At 37.4% G+C, this 20517-nt stretch overlaps 1 protein-coding gene across 4 annotated transcripts in view; it reads right to left on the reverse strand.

Moving 5' to 3' along the window:
* TMTC2 (transmembrane O-mannosyltransferase targeting cadherins 2) overlaps window positions 1-20517 on the reverse strand; it is a 369395-nt gene that overhangs the window by 83955 nt on the left and 264923 nt on the right. For 2 of the 4 annotated variants that reach the window (XR_010830962.1, XR_010830966.1), the window contains exons 12-13: window positions 6215-6450; window positions 1355-1449 (exon numbers count right to left, since the gene is read on the reverse strand). Coding sequence is in view for 1 of the 4 variants with exons in the window: in XM_048061231.2 (XP_047917188.1) it covers window positions 18297-18338 (42 nt within the window). In the remaining 3 variants the exon portion in view is untranslated. Of the gene's footprint in view, window positions 1-1354; window positions 1450-6214; window positions 6451-18281; window positions 18339-20517 lie in introns of those variants that run through there. The other 2 variants (XR_010830965.1, XM_048061231.2) reach the window with 2 other exon arrangements.

Below are 20517 nucleotides of genomic sequence, written 5' to 3' on the forward strand. Positions count from 1 at the left end.
ATTGGCCATCTGCAGGGTCAGAACCCTCAGCTGGTGGCAGCCCCAGTGGAGAGCCTCTGCCTTCATGCCCCTTGGGGAGGCCTTAGGGTTGTAAACAAACAACATTGCTTTGGATTTAGCAAGACTCTATTTTACTTAACTAACTCATTTGGGTCTGGAATTTTGCTAGCTTTCTCTTTTTGCTATTAGTTTTAAAACAAACGTAGGGACATTTATGCTTGAAATAGCATTCTGAAGTGAAAGCTGATTCTGAAGCAAGCCCCCAAACAATTAATTTTTAAATTGACAAAATGAAACATTGTTATTTGTTGATTTTTCAGGCATTTTATTTGATTGTCTTGCTAATATTATTGATCAGATTAAGCATAAATTCTCAAGACTTTTTTTTTCTTTTGACCAGTATCTACATGATCGTCCACAAACCTACCACATACCTGCTCATGGGTGCAGTTGGATTTATACTTTCAGTCAGAAAATGTTATTTAAATCTGCCAGTGATATTAAAAACACCAAGCTATTCAAAGGAAAAAATGAGATAATTCTTCCTTCTATTGAAAGAAACAAGCATTCGTCTTAAATGTGACAAGACTGTACTTTTTAAATTGTCTCACCTTCGGATCTTCCTCTCCCGCAACATTAGGACCTGACATTAACATTTAAGTGTTGTCCCTCCAAAATACATGCTAAGAACCCTTAAATGGTGCCTTCTGTGATAAGATATGTGATGTGATAGGAAGTTTTTATTTCCTTTAATACAACAAATGACTTGCTAAACTAGGTGGTTTATAAGAAATCTGGTTTCAGGGGCACAATCCTGCATTTGCAGTAATTGTTAACACCAATTACATGTACACATTTTGAGTGCTCACTTAGACATATAAATGCTGGCATTTGCCCTAGCAATTAGACTGTGGAGATAAAACTGTAATCACAAAGCAGCAGAGCAGCAGAGTAGCTTACCCCCACTTTTGTAATTAACACCACAGCATCGTAAAAACTCTCTATTCGCAGCTCGAACCTTTCTTTCTACACAGCTTTCTGACATGCACAGGAAAGTAATTGGTCCTCCTTCTTATAGAATACAAGAGTAAGTGTCTGAACTGTTTCATTGCATTTTACACCTCAAACAATAATTGGACTTTATGGATTTTTATTTTTTTTTTGGCCTGCACTTACTTATGGATGTGAAAGTAAGTGTAAAGAGCCCATTTGGGGCTAATCTGTATTAGCCTTGCTCCTTAAAATGCCTGCTCATTGAATGATCAGTCTGTCATGAACATCCCTTCAGAAGCAGCAGAATTAGGGTAGCACGGGAGTCAGCACTATCAGCTTGTTAACCGCCAGTAACACTTACCTGCATTCTAGGAAAATCCTCCGCTGTCCCATCTGACAGTGCCATTTTCAGCATTCACTAATAAGCAATATGCGGTATTTCTGTTGAAAGCAGAGCTGAAATTACAAGTAAGATCCCATGATTCACAGACTGGAACTTTATATAAGGCCAATATTGACTTTATTTACACGTGATACACAGATATTAGTTTCTAAGTGTGAATTACAATCATATTAAGCATCAAGTAGAATTTATTTCTATTAATTTATTTTAATGTTATTTAGTTTTAAAGATTCAGACCAAAGATTTTCTGGAAAGGCTTCTATCATTCAGTCATTATCTTAACTGTTTCACTCATGTTGGTATCATTAAAATGCACATTTACTATGTGAAAAAAAACAGACCATAATACTAAGAAATTGTTTGACTTTTAGCTGACCTTTTATTCATTTCTGGCTTAATTGCATTTATGACACAATCTCATTTTTTTCTAAATCTTTGGTAGTTATTCTTCAGAATGAAACGTTACTGTGGGAAGTACATATAACAATTTAAAGGAAAAATTTAAATTGATACCAGTGCAGTTACGCTGCGGGGGGAGCAATCACACAGTATTGTTTACTACACATTCAAACAACAGTAGATTAAAGGCACATACAGAAAATAAACCACCATATTTTCTCTGTAAATTGTGTATCTTGTTCAGGGGGAAATGGGAAGGAGGCTACAGGAGAGAAGGGAAAGCTGTTACAAAGAAATACCATGAAACCTCTCTTCTCCATTTTATTCTGTCATCTGTACCATTCCATGGTCCAGACTTTTTTTTTCTTTTTCTTTTTAACTTTGCTAAATCCTCATTCAGAAAGAAACTGTTTCAGCAGAAACATTCACAGAGAAAATGTTCCATTTCCAGTTCAAATACCGAAGTTAATTTTTGCAGTATCCGATTACCAGGGCAACTGTTTCTACGGTTCCCAAGATGTAAGCTATTAAACATTTATTAAAAGGTATCTGCCTCCGACAGAGACACTTCTGGTGTCTCTGGTGTCCATAGTATCAGCCCTAATGCTAAAGAAGGAAGGTAACCGACCTGGATGAGAAACATTTCAAGAGTATCTCAGAAAATCAGACACTCTAAAAGGAACAAAAGGTTAATTGCTTTTCCATCTATAGCATTCACAATTTAAAAAAGAAATAGTTAATCAGGATCATACAGGATCAACTGACAAGTGATGAAAAAAGAACAGTATCTTCTTCTAAAAGCATCTTGCTGCTGCATGTCCTTTATGCAAATTCTCACAACTGCATTATTTTTCCGAACTGGAAAAATATAAAATATATTTATTATAAAAAATATAAAAATATAAACGTATAAAATATATAAAATATAAAACGTATATAAAATAAAATTTAAAAAAATATAAACGTATGTGCATGTTGGGGAGACAGGAGGAACCAAATATGCATGACCACTCTCTGAATTATGCCCTTACTTTTAATTAATCAAAGAAAGTCTCTCACAGATCAACCTTTTTGTAATACAAGCGAAGTTTCAGCATTTGTATTTACAGCTCACATTTCTCCTGGGTATGTTAAAACTTTATCAAGATGTATCTGTGGGTGTCAGACCTCTGGGGAATTTGAGTAATAGGGATTTGGAGTCTTCAGACTATGGAAAAGTACTGACATGGAAAAGGGTACTAAAATTTTACGCGAAACTTTAGTGGTATTGCCACTGCATTTTATATGTTTAGCTTTTTAATTTTTCTGGTGTTTTCCTAACTCCATATTGTGTTGAAAGTTCAGCAAGCATAAGATGAGACCTTATAAAAAAAAGACAATTGTTAAGAGGAAATTATCTTGTAGGCAAACAAACATTCAGAACTGTAAGTGCTAAAAAAAAATGTAAAAGTTGGATCAGTAGGGATGGAGTGAGAAAGTTACTTTATTCACAAAGTAAGATAAAGCCATAAGGACTAACATGAGATAGATTTATTGCTATGAAGATGGAAATTTCCTAGCTTGGCAGCTAAAAAACTGTAGAAATTAGAGGATTAAATTCAAAAACTAAATTTAGTCAGGTAGTTTGTTTTTTAATGCTACCTAATCCTGTAAACACCTGTAATCTTGTTTTATGCTTCCTTTAGTTCTAATGAGTTTTGGTACACCCATATGTGTCTACGGAGGGATAGTTTTATCCATGCAGGCGTTTTTTTAGTACTCCAGCATCACCATTATTCAAATCCCAGGCTGCTCCTGACACTGGAGTTATTTCTCATTTAATCTCATTGCTGTGAACTGCAAAACACATAAAATATCCTAAATCATATGCTCAAATCAGTTGGACATCCTGAGCCTGAGAGTTTATAAGAAGGCAGAGTGGCTATATTTTTCTTCTTGAATTGTTTTCATAATTCCAAACTTCAAATTCTCAACAACATATCAAATACTCAGGAGGTATTAAGGGAGGAGTCTTTTTTAACTGGTGACCCTATGTTTTGGAGTTTCTCTGTATTCTACAGCTCTGTAATCTCTCTTAATTTATCCCTTATATAAAAGCAACAGAAAGCAAGAATGTAAGAACTGTGTACCAGGTTAAATTAAAGAACCATTTAGGTCAGTATCCTACTCTCAACTGCAGCCATATATGGCTACATACATCCATATATATGGCTATTTTCCTTTGAACTTCGACTGAACTTCCCTGAGCACCAAGTAATCTTTAAACATCCACAGTAGTCTTGGTGAGAGTTCTCTTATTTGTTTTGAACCCTCAGCTTTATTTGGTTAGCCCTTTCATCTTGTGAGGTAAAGAGAATGAAATATTAATTGAGCCTCTGCATGCCACCAAGGAGTCTATAAATCTATATTATTTTCCCTCCCCTCCATCAAGTAGCTGTTTTCCAGACTGATAACTGCTAACTTTGTTGTTCCTCAAGCAGAAGTTTTTTCACACCCTTGATGATCTTTGTTGCTGAAATCTCACAGGCTCACAGAATGGTTGAGGTTGGAAGGGACCTTTAAGATCATCTAGTCCAACCCCCCTGACAAGCAGTGTCAATCCAGATTAAAATGATTGAGTGGTTCATTTAGAAACTTTATGCTGATCTTCAGTGTCATTAGTTGCATTTGCTCTCATCGGTTCTGTATATGTACTATTTAACAGTAATTCAGAAAACCCAGAAGCTGCGTTGCTTTGATGACAGTCTAGAAAGCAACTTATTTAAATAATGCCAGGAGCATGAGAAATTCAAGACTTAATAAGACAGGCAGCTGCCTTGCAAGATTTTTAGTCTGCAAGGATGAATGGTTGATTACTGGCGTATTGTAAGGGCTGTGAGAGCATTCCCACTCCAGGAAGTCTGGCTGTTGGGGCTCAGGGACAGCTCATCAATAGCAGAGCCAAGAGCTACCCCTTACCTTGGTGGCCATGGACAGAGCAATCCCAGGCAGGGTGGCAGGGAGAGCTCAAAAAGGAACCCCTGCTCCATGGCTGGAAGGGTCTCACCAGCCAAGGTACAATCCCAAACACCCACCCTGGGGGAGACCCCAGCACCCCAGACCTTGTGGAGCAGCTGGCCTCTTGCTGTGCCCTGACATTCAAGAAAATATTAAAACACTTGGATTGAAAGATTGCCTTAGTTCTGATTAACCTCTCAAGAGCAATACTAATAACTTAAAATAAATAAACAAGGGGTTAAGTAGGTGCTCTCCTGAGAGCAAGATGGTGAGACGGGACAGGAAAAGGAGCCAGCTGGAGGTGATGGGAGGGATTTGTCTCAAAAGCTAAGTGTTTTCATTCCATGGAAAAAAAGGTTTAAATTAAGTACTAGTGGATCAGAGAGTGGATGGAAAACTTAATTATTTATACAAGAATAAGATGGGTTAAAATTTAACTTTGATGGTAATACTTGAGTGTCTGATCGTTTTTTCCCTCTCTCCACTTTTGTAGCCAACAACAGCCAATGATTTCATATAGGAAGTGTTATATTTAAAGAAGAGATTGTATACAGAAACCGTATGTAATGCAGATTTACTAATTGATCATGGGACTGTGGTGGCTGTTCAGAAGAGCTGACCAAGGAAACAGTTTAGCAAACAGAAATTCATCCACTGATGTTTAAATTTTTGGTTTATACATGTGGTTCTATTGTTTGCTTATTTAAAAGCAGTGTAAGTACTCCTCAGGAAAACATTACATTTGTCTGAGCCTACAGCACTGCTTTGGAAGAAATTCATACTCCTCCTTAAAGGAGTTTTAGGTAAGGTTCTCAGCAGGGATGGGAGACAAAAGTCGACCCTCACCTTTCTACCTCTCTGTCTCTTTCTAAGTGTCAATCCCTCCCTGTGCTGAGCATGGTGGCAGACTGCAGGCATTTATCCTGGCAGCGCTGTGGCTGGGGATGTGCAACAGAGGGGCTTGGATACTGCAACAACCTGCACTAGGGGTGAGGAGGGGTTCCCCCAGGTCCCCAACCCTGGCCAAGAAAGCTTTAATGCTGTGGATGGGATTTATGTCTTTAGTGTACAACAGGAAAAGTTACTTTGTTGGCTTTGCCAGCGTCTCTTATCATCCACATTGCTGACTAAAACCTCCAAATTCCTGTTAAGAAAAAAATAAGAAAAAGAAAAACCTTCCTCTGCAACATCCTTTTAGATCTAATATTGCTTAAGTGCCTGCAGTCTGGCAGCGCCTGATACTGCACCTGCCCGTACAATTCTCATCCAAGAAACGAAACACTTTTTAAAAGGTTTACACCAGCATAATATTCTCATCTTCCTTTACCTGAGAAGCATGAGTACTGCATAGCCCCTTGCAAGAAGGGACACAGAATTAATCTTCAGGCTGTGGCTCAGCAGTGAGGAAAGGAAAAAGCTTACCTGTAGTCCTGGATGCTTGTTCACAAAGCTCCAGGAGCACACCGTCATCTGCATTCCCCACACTTCAGGCATTTGGCAGCTTCCTAGTGGCCATGCTGAGTGTTTTGGATGACCTGCTGAAGAAGTTAAGTTTTCCTGTGCGTTCTTTATGGAGGCTGGGCACGTGAAATGGATTTCTGCAATTGGCCAGTAGCTTTCCTTCTGCACAGTTTCACCTGTGCCGGATGCATGTATGGCTGCAAAGAAGTTAAGATCATACAAGGATATAAAAAGCAGCTAAAACAAACAAACAAACAAACAAACAAACAAATTAAAAAACAACACAAATTTATCTGGAGCACAACATTCACAAAGAACCCATAGCAATGAAAAATTTGCCTGACTTTATAAAGTTGTGGAATTGTTCTGAGTTGAAATCCTATCATTACTACATTACATGATTTAGACCTCCTAATTGGTTACATTCAGAATAGTATTATTTTTGCTTATTAATTTATTATTATTATTTTGTATTATATTACGTCTTGGAAATTTAATAAAAATTGAAAGTAGTCTAATGAAGAAATGGTAATACACATAAATTAAGAGCACAGGAAACATTCTATAAAACCAAACTGTCCTACAGATATGCAGAAAAGACATCCAAATGAGAAATTATGCTGGATCATGGTAATGGTAATCAGAATATATTTCATTTCCAATATGAAAGAGGATATTTAAAACAGACTGGGATGCAATTAAGAAGCATCAATGAGAATCAATGTGAACAATGTGCCTCCCTTTTTTGTTTCACTGCCCATTAAATCAAGCTTAGTACTGTAAGCTGAAACAAGAGAGAACAGCAGTATAAAAAGGAAAACTGGGAATGCACGGCTCATCAACAAGAAGTAGACTCTACCACACTGTTGGCAAATATAGCATGCTTTTGTTAAATGAAGATGAATTCCTGGTTTCCTTTTTGTGCTTTTTCTTCACCCTTCTATTCTGTCTGTAGGGCATGGTTTGTTTTTCCTGACAGTTTGAGATTTCTGAGCTACTGCAATGTAGTGCCAACACACACTGTGCGCAGTAAGTGAAGAAGAAACAATCTGGCTGTTGTTTCTCTGCTTTGCAAATAGCAATTTGCTTCTCATGACTGTATTTCAGATCCTGATACCAGGGGCCTGATTTTAGAAAGCTAAATTTTTCTGTTCCACTGTATGTGTCCATTTTAAGATGGCTATTCTGAGGCAAAGCTAGAGCTGCCTCACAGTTTAAATAACAAACTAAGTGGAAGTCTAGAATACGGTGCCATACAACTTCAGTAATTACATAGACAAATCAAAGATAAGCAAGTGTTGTTTCTGCTTACTGCTGGCCTTGGTCTTTGGAGAAATCAGACTTCCAATATTGAACTGGTTCATCAAGGTTCATCAATGTGGTACATCAAATATCAGCATTTTGTTCAACTAAATTTAAATCACGAAGAAATTTAAAAGCTTTTTTTTTTAAAAAAAAAAAAGTATATATACACTTCATTATTATCTGACAGTAAAACAAGAATACAACAAATATTTTATATTTAATACAGATTAAGCAAGAACACTAACAGATTTGCTACTAACACTTTATTTAGACATACACTGGCTATGGTTAAAATGAAGCCAAATTTCCAGTAAGAATTTTCACATCTTTTGCCAAATAGTAATGATATCTTGTCAAGAAATTCCTAGAACAAATAGTGCTATAAATCATATGCCATGTGCAATTAACTATACATTTCATTTAAATTTAATAGGCTATTTACTGCATGATCTTCTCATGTCATAAATTATCATCACTGTTGAAGTCAGTGAAGCCTCTTTATACCAGCTGAAGCTTTTCTCCTTACTGCTGGATGATTAATGTTGCTTTTTAATATTCAGTAGAAAAATACTTTCTGATATTGAGAAACATAAGAAGAGAACAGGCAAATAAACATTAGGACTACTCTGGGACTTTCAAGAGGTACTACAAGCCAACATTTCTGGGGCTGGGGGGGGGGGGGGGGTAGGAAGAAAGGCACTAATCTAATCATGATTGGTTTACAAGCTATTCTGATTATTTTGAAAAGCACTGAATTAACTCCAAGGGAAAAAGAGGAGAGGGGGAAAGAAGGTGTACAGAAAATTGGTCCTATTTAAAAGTAGCCATCAATCACATATGTGAGGTAAGAAGACTAATTGCATAGTCTAGAGATTACTGAAGATCAGAGTGCTTTTTCAGTAACAACCATCCTAAAATGGTGGATTAGGTAAAATAATCCAGAATCATCCAGTTTAATTACTTGTACTTTTGCCTTTTCAAGAATGTGACAACTTAGTTTGTAAACTGTCTATCTAATGAAGAACCTCAGCTGTTCACATACGTCAGTATGCGTAGCTCCATGTAGTTTTACCCATTTCAGTGACGTGCTCTTTTTGTTCTGGTATAATAGCCTTCTTCACAGTGGGTGTATTTCTGACAAAGACTGAAGACATAATGACCTTTACAAAATAATTAAATGTGATAATTCTGGATTATCTCTTAATTAAACCAGAGCTTTGAAACACCCTTTGTGATTCTAGCAACAACTGATTGAAGATAATCTCGAGATAAAAACAATTAATCTTCTTTCCTCTTGATTGCTTTCCTTGATCACTTATATGAAAGCAGTTATTAACATTATTTGCCTTCATTATCTGTCTGTTTGAGTATTTGGACTTAGTTTTATTTATAACCGTATGTTTATATTTTCAGTGGATTTTACCACAAAAATCCATGGCAAGGACTTGGGCACCCTTTCATGCTGTTTCTGCCATTCACCAGGAGTTTTCAGACAAGTAGTAGCTCCACCTAGGCAACACAGTGTTTTTCTTAGTTCTTAGGTTAGTTCCTGACAACAGTCATATTTTGATTTCTCCATTTCAAGGGTCTGCCACATAGATCCGGTAGTCTCAGTATTCAGCATGACAACATCCAAATAGCTACTGTCAAGTAGCCAAATGAGCAGTGCTGAGTTTTGGAGAGGGCAAAACATGTTAGGGAAATTGACACTGAAGTGAAATTTCTCTTCGAAGGATGACTTTAGTTGCCCTATTTAATTAAGGGAAACTGCACAGAATGAGTTAACCCCCGCCACAGATCAATACCATCCCTATTGTATTCTTTATGACCTCATTTGGAGAAACTGGGCATCTGCCACTGAATTGGCTTTGCTGGACATTCAGGTTTTCTTAATAGTTTAGAAAAACAAGACCTACTTAAGGCCTTTTCTGAAGAGGCTTACACATTTATTAGTGCTCCATTTCTCTTTCATCCCTATTAGTGTCTGTGAGGGGTGTTCATAAAGGCCAACTTTATCCTAATAATTAGAGGGGCTAATCTGTCCCTGTATACTTTATTCAAAAAGGCAGAGGATCGTTTAGAAGAGCTAAGTTGTGTCTCTATCTTTCCCAATTAAATTGTCAAAAGAGCCCAGGGAGTTTTATATCATTCTTTGTGAATATCCTTCTCCAAAATTTTCCCATGTAAAAATAACTGTAACAATTTCAGGCTGTTTCCCGTAAACTTCATAACAATTACAAATGCCATTTGTTTTTCTTTTGTACATTTCATGTTATTCAGAAACATAGTAACAGAAAAACAGCAGTTGATTACTAACAGACATGTTGTAGAGCCAAATAAATAAAAGTTTTATAATGAGTTGGAATGTACTCAGTTATAACAATAAAAGGTCAAGACCAGTAAAGACAAATAAATAGATATTAAAGCTCTATAGCAGCCATAGGTAGAATGAAGTTGTGTTACAACTGTTCATTAAAGCACAGTTGTCAAATTGGTGTGTGCATTTTCATGGTGGTAAAGGAAGCAGTAGTTTTGTTTACACTGATATGGAATTAATAACACATAATCATCAAAAGCTTCCATCTTTGAGAGGTCCCTGCACTTTACCATCCGTATCTTTACCATCAGTATCAGTCATTCATTTAGCTGAGAACAATATTTGGCCTAACATCTTAAAAATCTCCATGAAATATATTTGCATTCAGTTATTTGTGATGATTATCACCAGGAAATAAAAACAGAGAAATCATCTTGTTTCAAACTGAATTTCTGTATGTTAAAAACCTTAGAAGTCTCTGGCCTGCTGAGAATAACTGAAATACATAACAGCATTGTTAAATAGATTTATTGTGCATTAAAAGTGTTATGTCACCACTGAAAATTAACCTGCAATTTTAATGGTATACTAAATTCCTGGAAATATTAAATGCATTATTTCGTATCTATGCTTTATGGGCCATGAATGATACCTAAGAAGATTTCCAACTTTAAAGGAAAAGTTTTGGAAAACCGTTTCCTAAACCAAGTCCATTTCTGCCATAAAGAAATTTTCACCGTGCTTTCTACACACACACACACATGCACATACACACATACTCTTAAAATCACTGTAAAATGACAACAGAATCAGAATTTTCCAACTCTATTAGTTGACAGCTTATGCCAGAAAAAAAAAATAGCTTTAGGTTATTATACTAACTCAGTACATATTTTGGGCAACAAACAAACCTATCTTTAAACATATGCCTGGAATGCACTGGACCTGCCAGGTGAGGCATGCAACAAACCAGACTGGCAAAAAGAAGCTGTTTGCCAAACTAACAGGCAAAGTTATAAAAAAATGACATGAATTCAAATAACTCTCATTTCTTTCACTCACCTTTTCTTCAAGAGACACTTGGTAATAAACCAGAAGTGCAGCCTAAATCATAACGTATTTACTGTATCACAGGAAGAGACTTTCTGTATCTCGGACATAAAAGTCATTATCCTTCTCTCTCAACAACTACATTTCCACACTCTGTGTGACCAGAAATAATTTTTATTTTGTGGTCAACTCATCATGGATGAAATTATATACTTCACTCATAAGAGAAAAGCAACAATATATTTATTGATATAATGTAGTAATATAACAAAGCTTAATCATAAATAAGACAGTGACTTAAGTTTTGAGATGGTAAGGTGCATTAATTATTTACTGCACAGAGCACGGGTTAAGTCAGACACATTAGGGAGACCCTCCTGTTGAAGCACGAGGTTCAGAGGGCACCCCCTTGCTTTCTAAACTCCTTGAACCGAAGAGGTAAGGAGCCTAGGTGCAGCTGAATCCACTCCCAGTGCCAGACGGGACAACAGTTATGTCTAAGGATTATGTGTGCACAGCCAATCTAAGGTATGATCTTAGAGAAGCTTTCAGTTTACCAAGCTATTAGTCACTTACTGAGGATCCGCTTCAGGAAGGAATCTCTGGTGAGGAATGAGGGATCTCTGCAGCAGGCGTGACCTTGAGCGGCAGCCCTACTTAAGGGGAGGCCCTGTTGTGCAGCCATCTGCTGTGCAGAGAGGCCTAAAGGCCTCTCGGCCTGCTCACTATCTGTGGGGTAAGATAGATGATGGACATATCCGGGGGGGGGGGGGGGGGGGCACATGCTACATTGGCCCTTAGCCGCTGAGCAAATGTCTGTCAGTTTCTCCAGCACCCAGCTGGAGCTGACGTCCTGGTTGCTGACTGCCTGAGCAAGGCCTCAGGTGCAATGGCCAGCGTTTGAGCCAAGCAATGTGGGCAGGGAGCACACCGCCACACAGACAGGTAAATTTTCAACAAAAAAGTCAGTGTTACGTGGCCCGTCAAGAAAACACAAAACCAAGGTTTATTAAAGAATTAGGTTTTATGCCTGCACTTCTTTAATAATGATTTTGTTATATATCACTAAGTCTTCTAACAAATACCAAACAAACATAGAACATTATCTGTGAACTTCTGGATAGGCATAACTTAAGCTACTAGATGCTAATCAAATACTCTCAGGATTTAATTAATTAATTAATTAATTGACCTTGTAAAACATAGAGCTGGATACTGGTGGATAAGCCCATAGATTCATGAGCTCCACCTAAGAAAATGCGTGGTAGGATACTTTTTGTTATCCGGTGTGACTGCTGAACATACCACCTGTGAAGGTGAGATTTTCCTTTTTTCCTCTGCCTTGTACAGAATGTAAAACACTCTACAAGGCTAGAATTTGTTACTGGTTCCACTTTTCCTTACAAAGGCTTCTCAAACCATGTTTCAGACTGGGATTTCTTCTGAATGACCAAGAGATATTTGAACACATAACGTCTCTTCTAGTCACCTGTAAAGTCCTTAGGGAAGAGGCTGTATCTTGCCAGTGAGTGAGAAGCGACAAACACCCTAACCCTACTAAGTAACTAGTGATGGCACTTTTCCTTGCCTGTCACTTTACATAGTGATATCTTGTCATTCACTGTTCCTTTCCTGGGCCGGAGGAAGAAAGTCATCTTAACTGGAAAAGTGAACCAGCAGTATCTAGAAGGTGGTTAATGTGAGGACCTTGTCTAGATTAAAATTGTTATTTCATGCAGACTGTCCCAAGCCGATGGCTGAAGTCTCTTATTTTTACTAAGAGATCGGTTGATTGGTTTATTATAGTTCAGTACAACACCACTAAAGTCAATGGGATTACTGTAATTTAATTCAGAGGGACAGGAATTGAACAACTTGAGAGAGAAAAGAGTTGTCATGCTGTTTATGCCATTCCTTTCCCAGCTCCCAAAGAAAAATTCACTTTTTTTTTTTCCTTGTATAACTGGGAGTGAAGGCAGATGCTGTAAGTCTGGTGTTTCTACATATTGTGAGGCTTTAAAAAGAAAAGTGACACAATGAGCCACAGGTGGTTCACAGGTCAAAATAGATATCTGGAGATGTAATACACTCAAAGTATGCACTTGCTGCAGCTCGGAAACTTCTATCCAGCCCTGCTGCCATCTCCTCTCAACATGTATGTACGTGTATAGACACACAATTAGTGGTGCACTTGAAATACCCCATATTATAATTATACCATGAAATTCCTCTTGTCTCAGTAGCTACAACAAAGGAGGGAAGCTTCTGAGCAGTACCCAGACTAGTATTTGGAAAGAATGAGAGTGAATGCAAAAAATGGCATTTGCTCTATTCTAATTTCAAATGGTAAGTAAAGTAGGCTGTGCCATCTGCTCAACAATTTGCCTCCACACTGTCTCGTCTGCCACTTGTTTAACATGTAATGTTATATGTCACTCTGACAGGAGTGTAACATTAACAGGCCCTAACAGGGTATAGCTCTTAATGGGATGACAGCCGATGTCGACTCTGCCTCTGAAAAACTGCCAGTTTCATTTCTATCCTCCAGACTCATTTCTCAAGATTATTAATGATAGTTTGAGACTGGGTTTGCAGCACACTGAGTTTAGCTTCTGACAATTACTCCCCATCTTTTCCAGAAGGGAGGCCTGTGGGTGTTACAACAATATCATTTTATTCTTTTAGTTCACGTCTTTTTTTTTCCCTCTCTGTTTTTATCACACACTCTGTCATCCTCCTTATCCTTTATGTGATTTTGCTCTTTTTTAGTTAGTGCTGCCTCCTCATAAAGAAACCTCAAGCTCCAGTGCTCAACCACTCAACCACTCTAGGCATCGAGTATGAGGAGAAATCACTGTGGCATGGCACAGAGTTTTGGGGCATCAGGTGGCTCCTCCAAGTTATGCCTGCTGTTAACCCAGAACATGAAATTAGAGCCTGCAGCCACATCATACAATACTATGGGCACTTCAAATACTTTAAACAGAAAACTACCTATTATCACTAGCTGTTTGCTAGAACTGTTGTGGCTGCTAGTTTTAATCTCACTTTTGTATACTCTTACCTGACCGGGGTCTTGCATTTAAGAAAATTTGACAGTTCTTTCACCTGTAGAACCAGGAAACTTTCCAAATAACAGTAACTTGTGATAGCGTTGCAGATCCAGCGGCATGTAGGATGTTTCAAGCTTTCTCTCTGTGAGAATCAAATCCCGCTAAAACAGTGTATATATAGTATATAGTGTATATATAGTAGTATACAATATAGTAGTTGGAATAAACTATGGGAGAAACTTCCTTAAAAAAAAAAAAGAACTGTAATAGAGAGGTTATTGAAACAAAAGTAGCCCTAGCGTTGGTAAGGCTTATGAGCTCCAGCATGGCAATGTATTAATGTGTCTTTATGCCTTCCAGGCCAGAGCTGGCTTCTATTCAGGCAGCTCAGTGTGCAAGCAGATCAAACGCATGACTGCCTGCACCCATCTGCGCAGACAAAGCCTCGGCTGCTTTCTCTTACTCATCTTGCTTAGACTGGTTTTGATGCTCCCCAGTGAAAACATACTAAAGCCATTAAAAGTATTTATGTATGCTCTCCTAAGGCCCCAAAAGCTTAGTGCTGGTGGTAAGGAGGACTTCCATTTCTTTTCTTGTCACAAAGGCTCTAAGCTGAATACTAATTTGAGTACCTAGCAAACAAAATGAAAAAAAAAAACAACTGACATAGAGATTCAATATTAGTTTTACTAATGACCATCTTGTGTTACTGAATTTCACTTACAAATGGGACTGACTTCATATTTTAACTCAAATCATATTTCATGTTCGATCTGGAAGCAGTATTCAGAACTGAACATATCACAAATCAGATCCACGACTTAGACGTGCTACTTAATGAAAGCACTGCAACTGTTCCAGTTCCTAAACTGCAAGAAAGGTCAGTGATCTTTGTTTCATCGAAAAGGCTTGTTGCCACATGCCACTCTCATGCTACATCTGAACAGTGACATAATGTTCCTTTGTTCCCTTGATGCAGAATCACCATCCCTTATGGAAACGTTTACTAACACTAAGCATGCATCATCTTCTCTGAACTATAGACTAGCAAAAGCATATCAAAATTGTCCTTGGCTTTCTACATTATCCCTTCAGTGAACAGAGTCAAGATCCAGGTCAAAGAAAACTGTATTTGTAGGTTTTCAGATATCTATGGCTAACATATAAAATGTTTACATAAATCTCTTGATAAAAATCATGGCACATAGCTTTGCTCTTCTGGCACAAGAGAGCACTTGAAAGTAAGGATAAATCTTGCAGGACAATAGATACCATTTTTTCTGTAGGCCAGTCTGAAATTCTTAAACAGACTTCCTTATAAACTAAGGTCTAGAGCCCTCACTGTCTTCCACTCCAAATGTAAGATGCTTTTTCATATCTTTCTGTGCTAAAGACATCCAGCATAAGCACACAACAGGATATCTTTGTTAATAAAAAACCTATTAGAGCTATAACTATAAAGCAGCCTTTACTATAAATTTAAGCTATTCACATGCAATAGTACACTCTTCTCCCCGGGAAATAAAATAAAAAAAAAAAAAAAAAGAACCACAGGTCAGCTTTTCATCCTGCAGTTTATGAACTACTGGAACATACTCAGATGCCATAGTGAAAGTCATATGAAAATTCACAGATAACAGAGTAGAATTGCCAATCCACAAAGCCAGATGTAATAACCATATTAAATAGCACGGGTGTATGCTCCCCCTGGGTCTATACTTTTGCACCTCCCAAGCAGTTGTAGAACATACATAGATCCCCATTTGTTATGATTTTAAATTGTTTGGGATACATTAAGATGAAAGATACAGTGTCCAGATACTACATTACTGGGTGGCCAGTTCCCAGTTCACTGCTTTTGACATTTTGTTCCTTGATGTCAGCTTCAAAATACTATTTCATTTATTGGAAGATTTTTGTTGTAGTCCTTTACACTGATCTCATGACCTCTCTTGATCTCCAGGAATCCCATATTACAATAGGAAGTGGGTAGCACTGCGCAAGCGAATACTGCACAGCACTTTTAACATATCACTATCAATCAGTAAACTTCACAGGGACTCTCTCTTTCCAAGAAGAAATAAGGCAGAGGGTCTTCTCAGTTGTGGTTTCTAAAAACTGTGTGGATCTTTAATGCAAAAATAGGGTGCTAACCTCACTACCCTTTAAAATTTCTAGCCAGATAATTGCATCTTCCTGACCTACATTCCTCTGGCAGTTGCAATTAGTTTTAGCAGTGTTTCTCACTGGCTGCTCTTGAGAGTTTGCTCTGTAGTGTTAAATACTGCTTTGTTTTGCTTCAAAGGCATTTCTGTCATGGGAAAATTATTGCTCTATGTCCCTTCTCTGTGCTGCAGGAGTGATGGGACATTCAAATATTCTGATAGCCTCAGGAAAAGGTATTAGGGAATACACTAGTGTTAATGAAATAGTGAGTGGTGTTTTAATTCTCTTTTTACATCAGAGCTTCTAATGTGACATTGAAATCTCTGGAAGACACACTGCAGGAGAGGACTGCCAGAATTTCCCAGATTGTCATACAAAGAATGGAAGTTTTAGAAATATCAAGTACAGTACACAACAATTTAAAACACTGGAATTTTCCTTCACTGCAGGAAATTCAGGTCCAAAATACCTGATGTCATATACCCCCAATCTAAGCACCCAGATTGAAAGTCTCAGAAAAAAATTGCTTGCACAGCTGAGCCTCTTTACATTAGAAAAACAGTTCTGTGAGCTGCAGAACTAATGAGGCCTGGTTTCCTATGGATTGCATCTAATGGCTGGATTCCCTGATGTCTAAGAAGGTCCAGGCTCCTATTTTCCCACGTTGTTCTCATTCTCCAATATGGATTTGCTTTCAGCATTTCCCTCCTGAAAGCACTGTGGGAGGGCAGCGATGGGGGAAAGAACAATAACAGAGTCGTCTTCCTGCTCTCAGCTGACTATTTTCAGGCTAGTGACAGGACAGTTAAATGTATGTCACTCTGGGTAGAATTTGGCCAGAAAATTCACAGCGTGGTTGGAGTGAGACGGATGGACAGAGAGACATCATGTCTTTTCACTAAAAGAGAGGGCAGAGTCACCCACATATTTCCAGTGAATTCTTTCCAAAATCAGCTAATTTCAGCTGTTCTTCCTTAACTGCTGTCTTTGTTAACTGTTTCCTTAACTTTTGTCTTAGACTTCTATTCGTCATCTTACTGACCAGTAATCAGCATGTCGTTCAGGTGTGCACAAGAAAACGTCCACTTGAATATATAAAGATGTTTGATTATGTAAAACTATTAATGAGACAAGAAAACATTTGCTAAACTGCATGCATGACAGTTGACAAAGCTCTCTACCCAGCTTGAGGGAACACAGTTTGTTTTCTGCATTTTTTTTTTTTTTTTGGGGGGGGGGGATCTGCTTTGTTGTTGCCACTGATACTGTTAGATATATATGTTTATAAATCAAGTATTTTTTCTTCTCTCTCTTTCCCCCACTTTAAATCTGCCAGCATTTGATAGTCTTTGTTTAGAGCAAGTTCACTTGTTCTGCAGACATGCAATTCTTTCAACTTTGTCTACCACTTTAAAAACAAGGTAACAACAATGAAATACATAATCAAACTGCTAAATGTGGAAGTCCTAAGACAAATTAACCACACAAATAAAATAATCTACTCCATCAAAATCATGATTAAGATTAATAGAAGCTTCCGAAGGTATAGTAGGAGTAAATCATATTCTCAAATGTTTGAAATCAATTAACTTTAATGAAATGGAACAACATAATGATTAGTAATCTTGGTACTTTGAAGCAATATGAAGAACATAAACTTTCTAAAGAAACATATTTGTTGAGCAATTTTAAATTAGGAATATTTTCAAAGAGTACTATCTTAGAAATGTGTTGCCTCTCAACAAATTGAATAATTCAGTCAAAGTCAAGAGCACTTGGAAAAAAATATATCAAGTGAGTTAGAACAGTTTAATAATACGCCACACAGAAAGTACGACAAAATTTCTAAGTAATCTTAGAGGCTAAATAAAACACTAAAAAATGGAGCATCGATATATGTGAAAACAAACAAACAAAACAAACAAACAAAAGCCTAGGCAATTTTGTACAATTTGGATCAATATTTTTATCCAGAATATTCAGCTCTTTGAAAAATAAGCCCAATCTGTATTAGAAAACACGGAAACGTTGCATGTTTTGTTAGAGAGGCAGCAATGCTTCACCTCAGATGTCTTACTGCTGAAGATGTCCTGCTTGATGTCCTCCAAAGTGGAGATGGAAGCAAGGCAATTGAGTCTCGGTGACAGAGCTATCATTGAGATGCACCAACCGTGGAAGTAGAAAAAGTTTCATTCTCTGTTCAGAAACAAAGTTCATGAAATAGAGCTTAAATGTCAAAACAGGACTCATAATGTGAATAGATTATGTGGAAAAGTACAACTTAAGAAATGAATGAAATTGAATGCTACTCCTATGAGCAGTGTGTTGCTATTCTTGTTTGCAGCGAGTTGAAATGAGGTGCTGTTAAAGCTTCACAAGAAGAGTAGATCTGGGGATGAAATCACATCTGCTCTCACTGAGTACTTTCCCCTAAGGTTAATTTTGACATACTTGCCTCTTATAAAGCTCCAGCTCCAAACGCATTTACCTAACACCAAAGGTGGTGAGCAATCTAGATCTGAATGTCTGGCTCTAGCCAAACCTGCCTTGAGCCCAACTGCAAGGAAAACAGGAACCCTCTCTTGCAACCTACGAGCATTACAAGTTGCAATGGCTAGAAAAATTAGTATCTCTAGCCCACTGCAAGATGGTAGTTAAAACTGTTATTTTCCTTTTTCATCTCCATGCAGGAATTATGAACCAAAGAAATAAAATACCTCATTAGCAACTACAGAATCAAACACAGAGTTGGTGACTATTCAAAGAAATTGGCATCTGTTTGTCATCACTGCTCTGTCTGTAGTGAACAACAGATGCCGGTAGCTTTGTATGTTGTGTGTGAAGGTCCCATTTGGAAAGAAGATCATAGCCTGCTTACTAATACTTTTTCTTTAGCATGTTTACTTTTTCAAGATTGCTGTAACTAAACAATAATAATTATTATTGCTCATTATAATTCCTCTTTTTTTTTTTTTTTAAGTGTAGAATGGATAGCATGGTAAATAACAAGAGAAACTCAGGGGTCTCAGGGCTGGATTTTGGTTTTACATATGCTTATACAACTCCGCTTTACTTTGGTGGAATTTCTTTGGAATTATAGCAATGTGTCTGAGATTATAGTGAGACCCTATGATTTTTCCAGCTATGAAAACATAATATGTGGGTATTTTAATTGAATGCAATGAGTGTAGGTGTTATTCTTTCCTGTAACAGGTAGATAGCTTTCAAAAAAACTTGCACATCTAATCCATATCTGCTAATCCATCCTCTGCTCTATGTAAAAATATATTTTTAGTGAGACCCTCCAAAATATTATGTTTTGAAAGGATAGAGATTGCATACTCTAGAGTGAATACTGTGATCTGTTACATTAAGAACCATGAAAGGCCTGTTAATAGATCCAATCATTCCAGCTTCTCAGATGGAATAACTTTGCACAGTAAGCATGAAACATATCCTCTGATTCTGTTACAGAAGTGACATAGACAAAATGAACTTAATAATTTGTTTTGTCATCCCTCTCAAATATAATTCTAGGTCTGTCTACGGACAGGCTGTATCACCTCTACTCATGTTAACATGACCAAAAAGTAGATTCCTGCTTTCAGTATTACAATAGTTTTTAGAGAACAGCTAACATATATTTAAAGTCTATGAACAAATATTTAATCACATCAAATGTGAAATGATTAAGCTTCTTGCATTTTGCTTAGTTAAACTAAATAGCCCATTTTTGATGTGACTACTGACAATGACTGAGCCTCAGCTGACAGATATCCAACAATCACCACAGTAGTTTGAAGGCGCATTATGGACCTGGAAATTAACGTAAAGTTTGTGTTGTTCTTGTTCTTATATTATTATTATTATTGTTGTTGTTGTTGTTGTTGTTGTTGTTTTGTTTTTAAAGGAGAAATGAAAACCAAAAAAAAATGCAGACATTGCTTTTCTTGTAAGGTGCTCCTGAAATATATGACCTGTGAGCTTCTGGCACCAAAATGTCTACGCTAAGTATAGCAAGCAAGTTTGTAATTAAAGGTGCTATCATTATTGGGCTTGAGATTTTTGGGTAGGTAGCTTTCACATTTCAGGTATACACGTCTAATAGTGCCCCAAGACCATTAAGCCCTGATGCTTTAACCTGCATATAAACCCACTATGTCCAGGGCACAGACCAGCAGGCAGGAAGGAGAAGCTATGTGAGAGCCAGGTTCAAGTTCAGCCACTGAGAAGCTGAGAGGCAATCTGCATTAAAAACAGGGATTAACCCTTCCAATTTTTCTTTGAAAAGACAAACACCATCAGTGTGTAATATTAAAACTGAAGATCAGATGAGATTAAAACCTTTCATTTCATATTTTTCAAACAACAAA

This window comes from Anser cygnoides, chromosome 1, assembly GCF_040182565.1.
Source record: "Anser cygnoides isolate HZ-2024a breed goose chromosome 1, Taihu_goose_T2T_genome, whole genome shotgun sequence".
Classification (NCBI taxonomy): domain Eukaryota; kingdom Metazoa; phylum Chordata; class Aves; order Anseriformes; family Anatidae; genus Anser; species Anser cygnoides.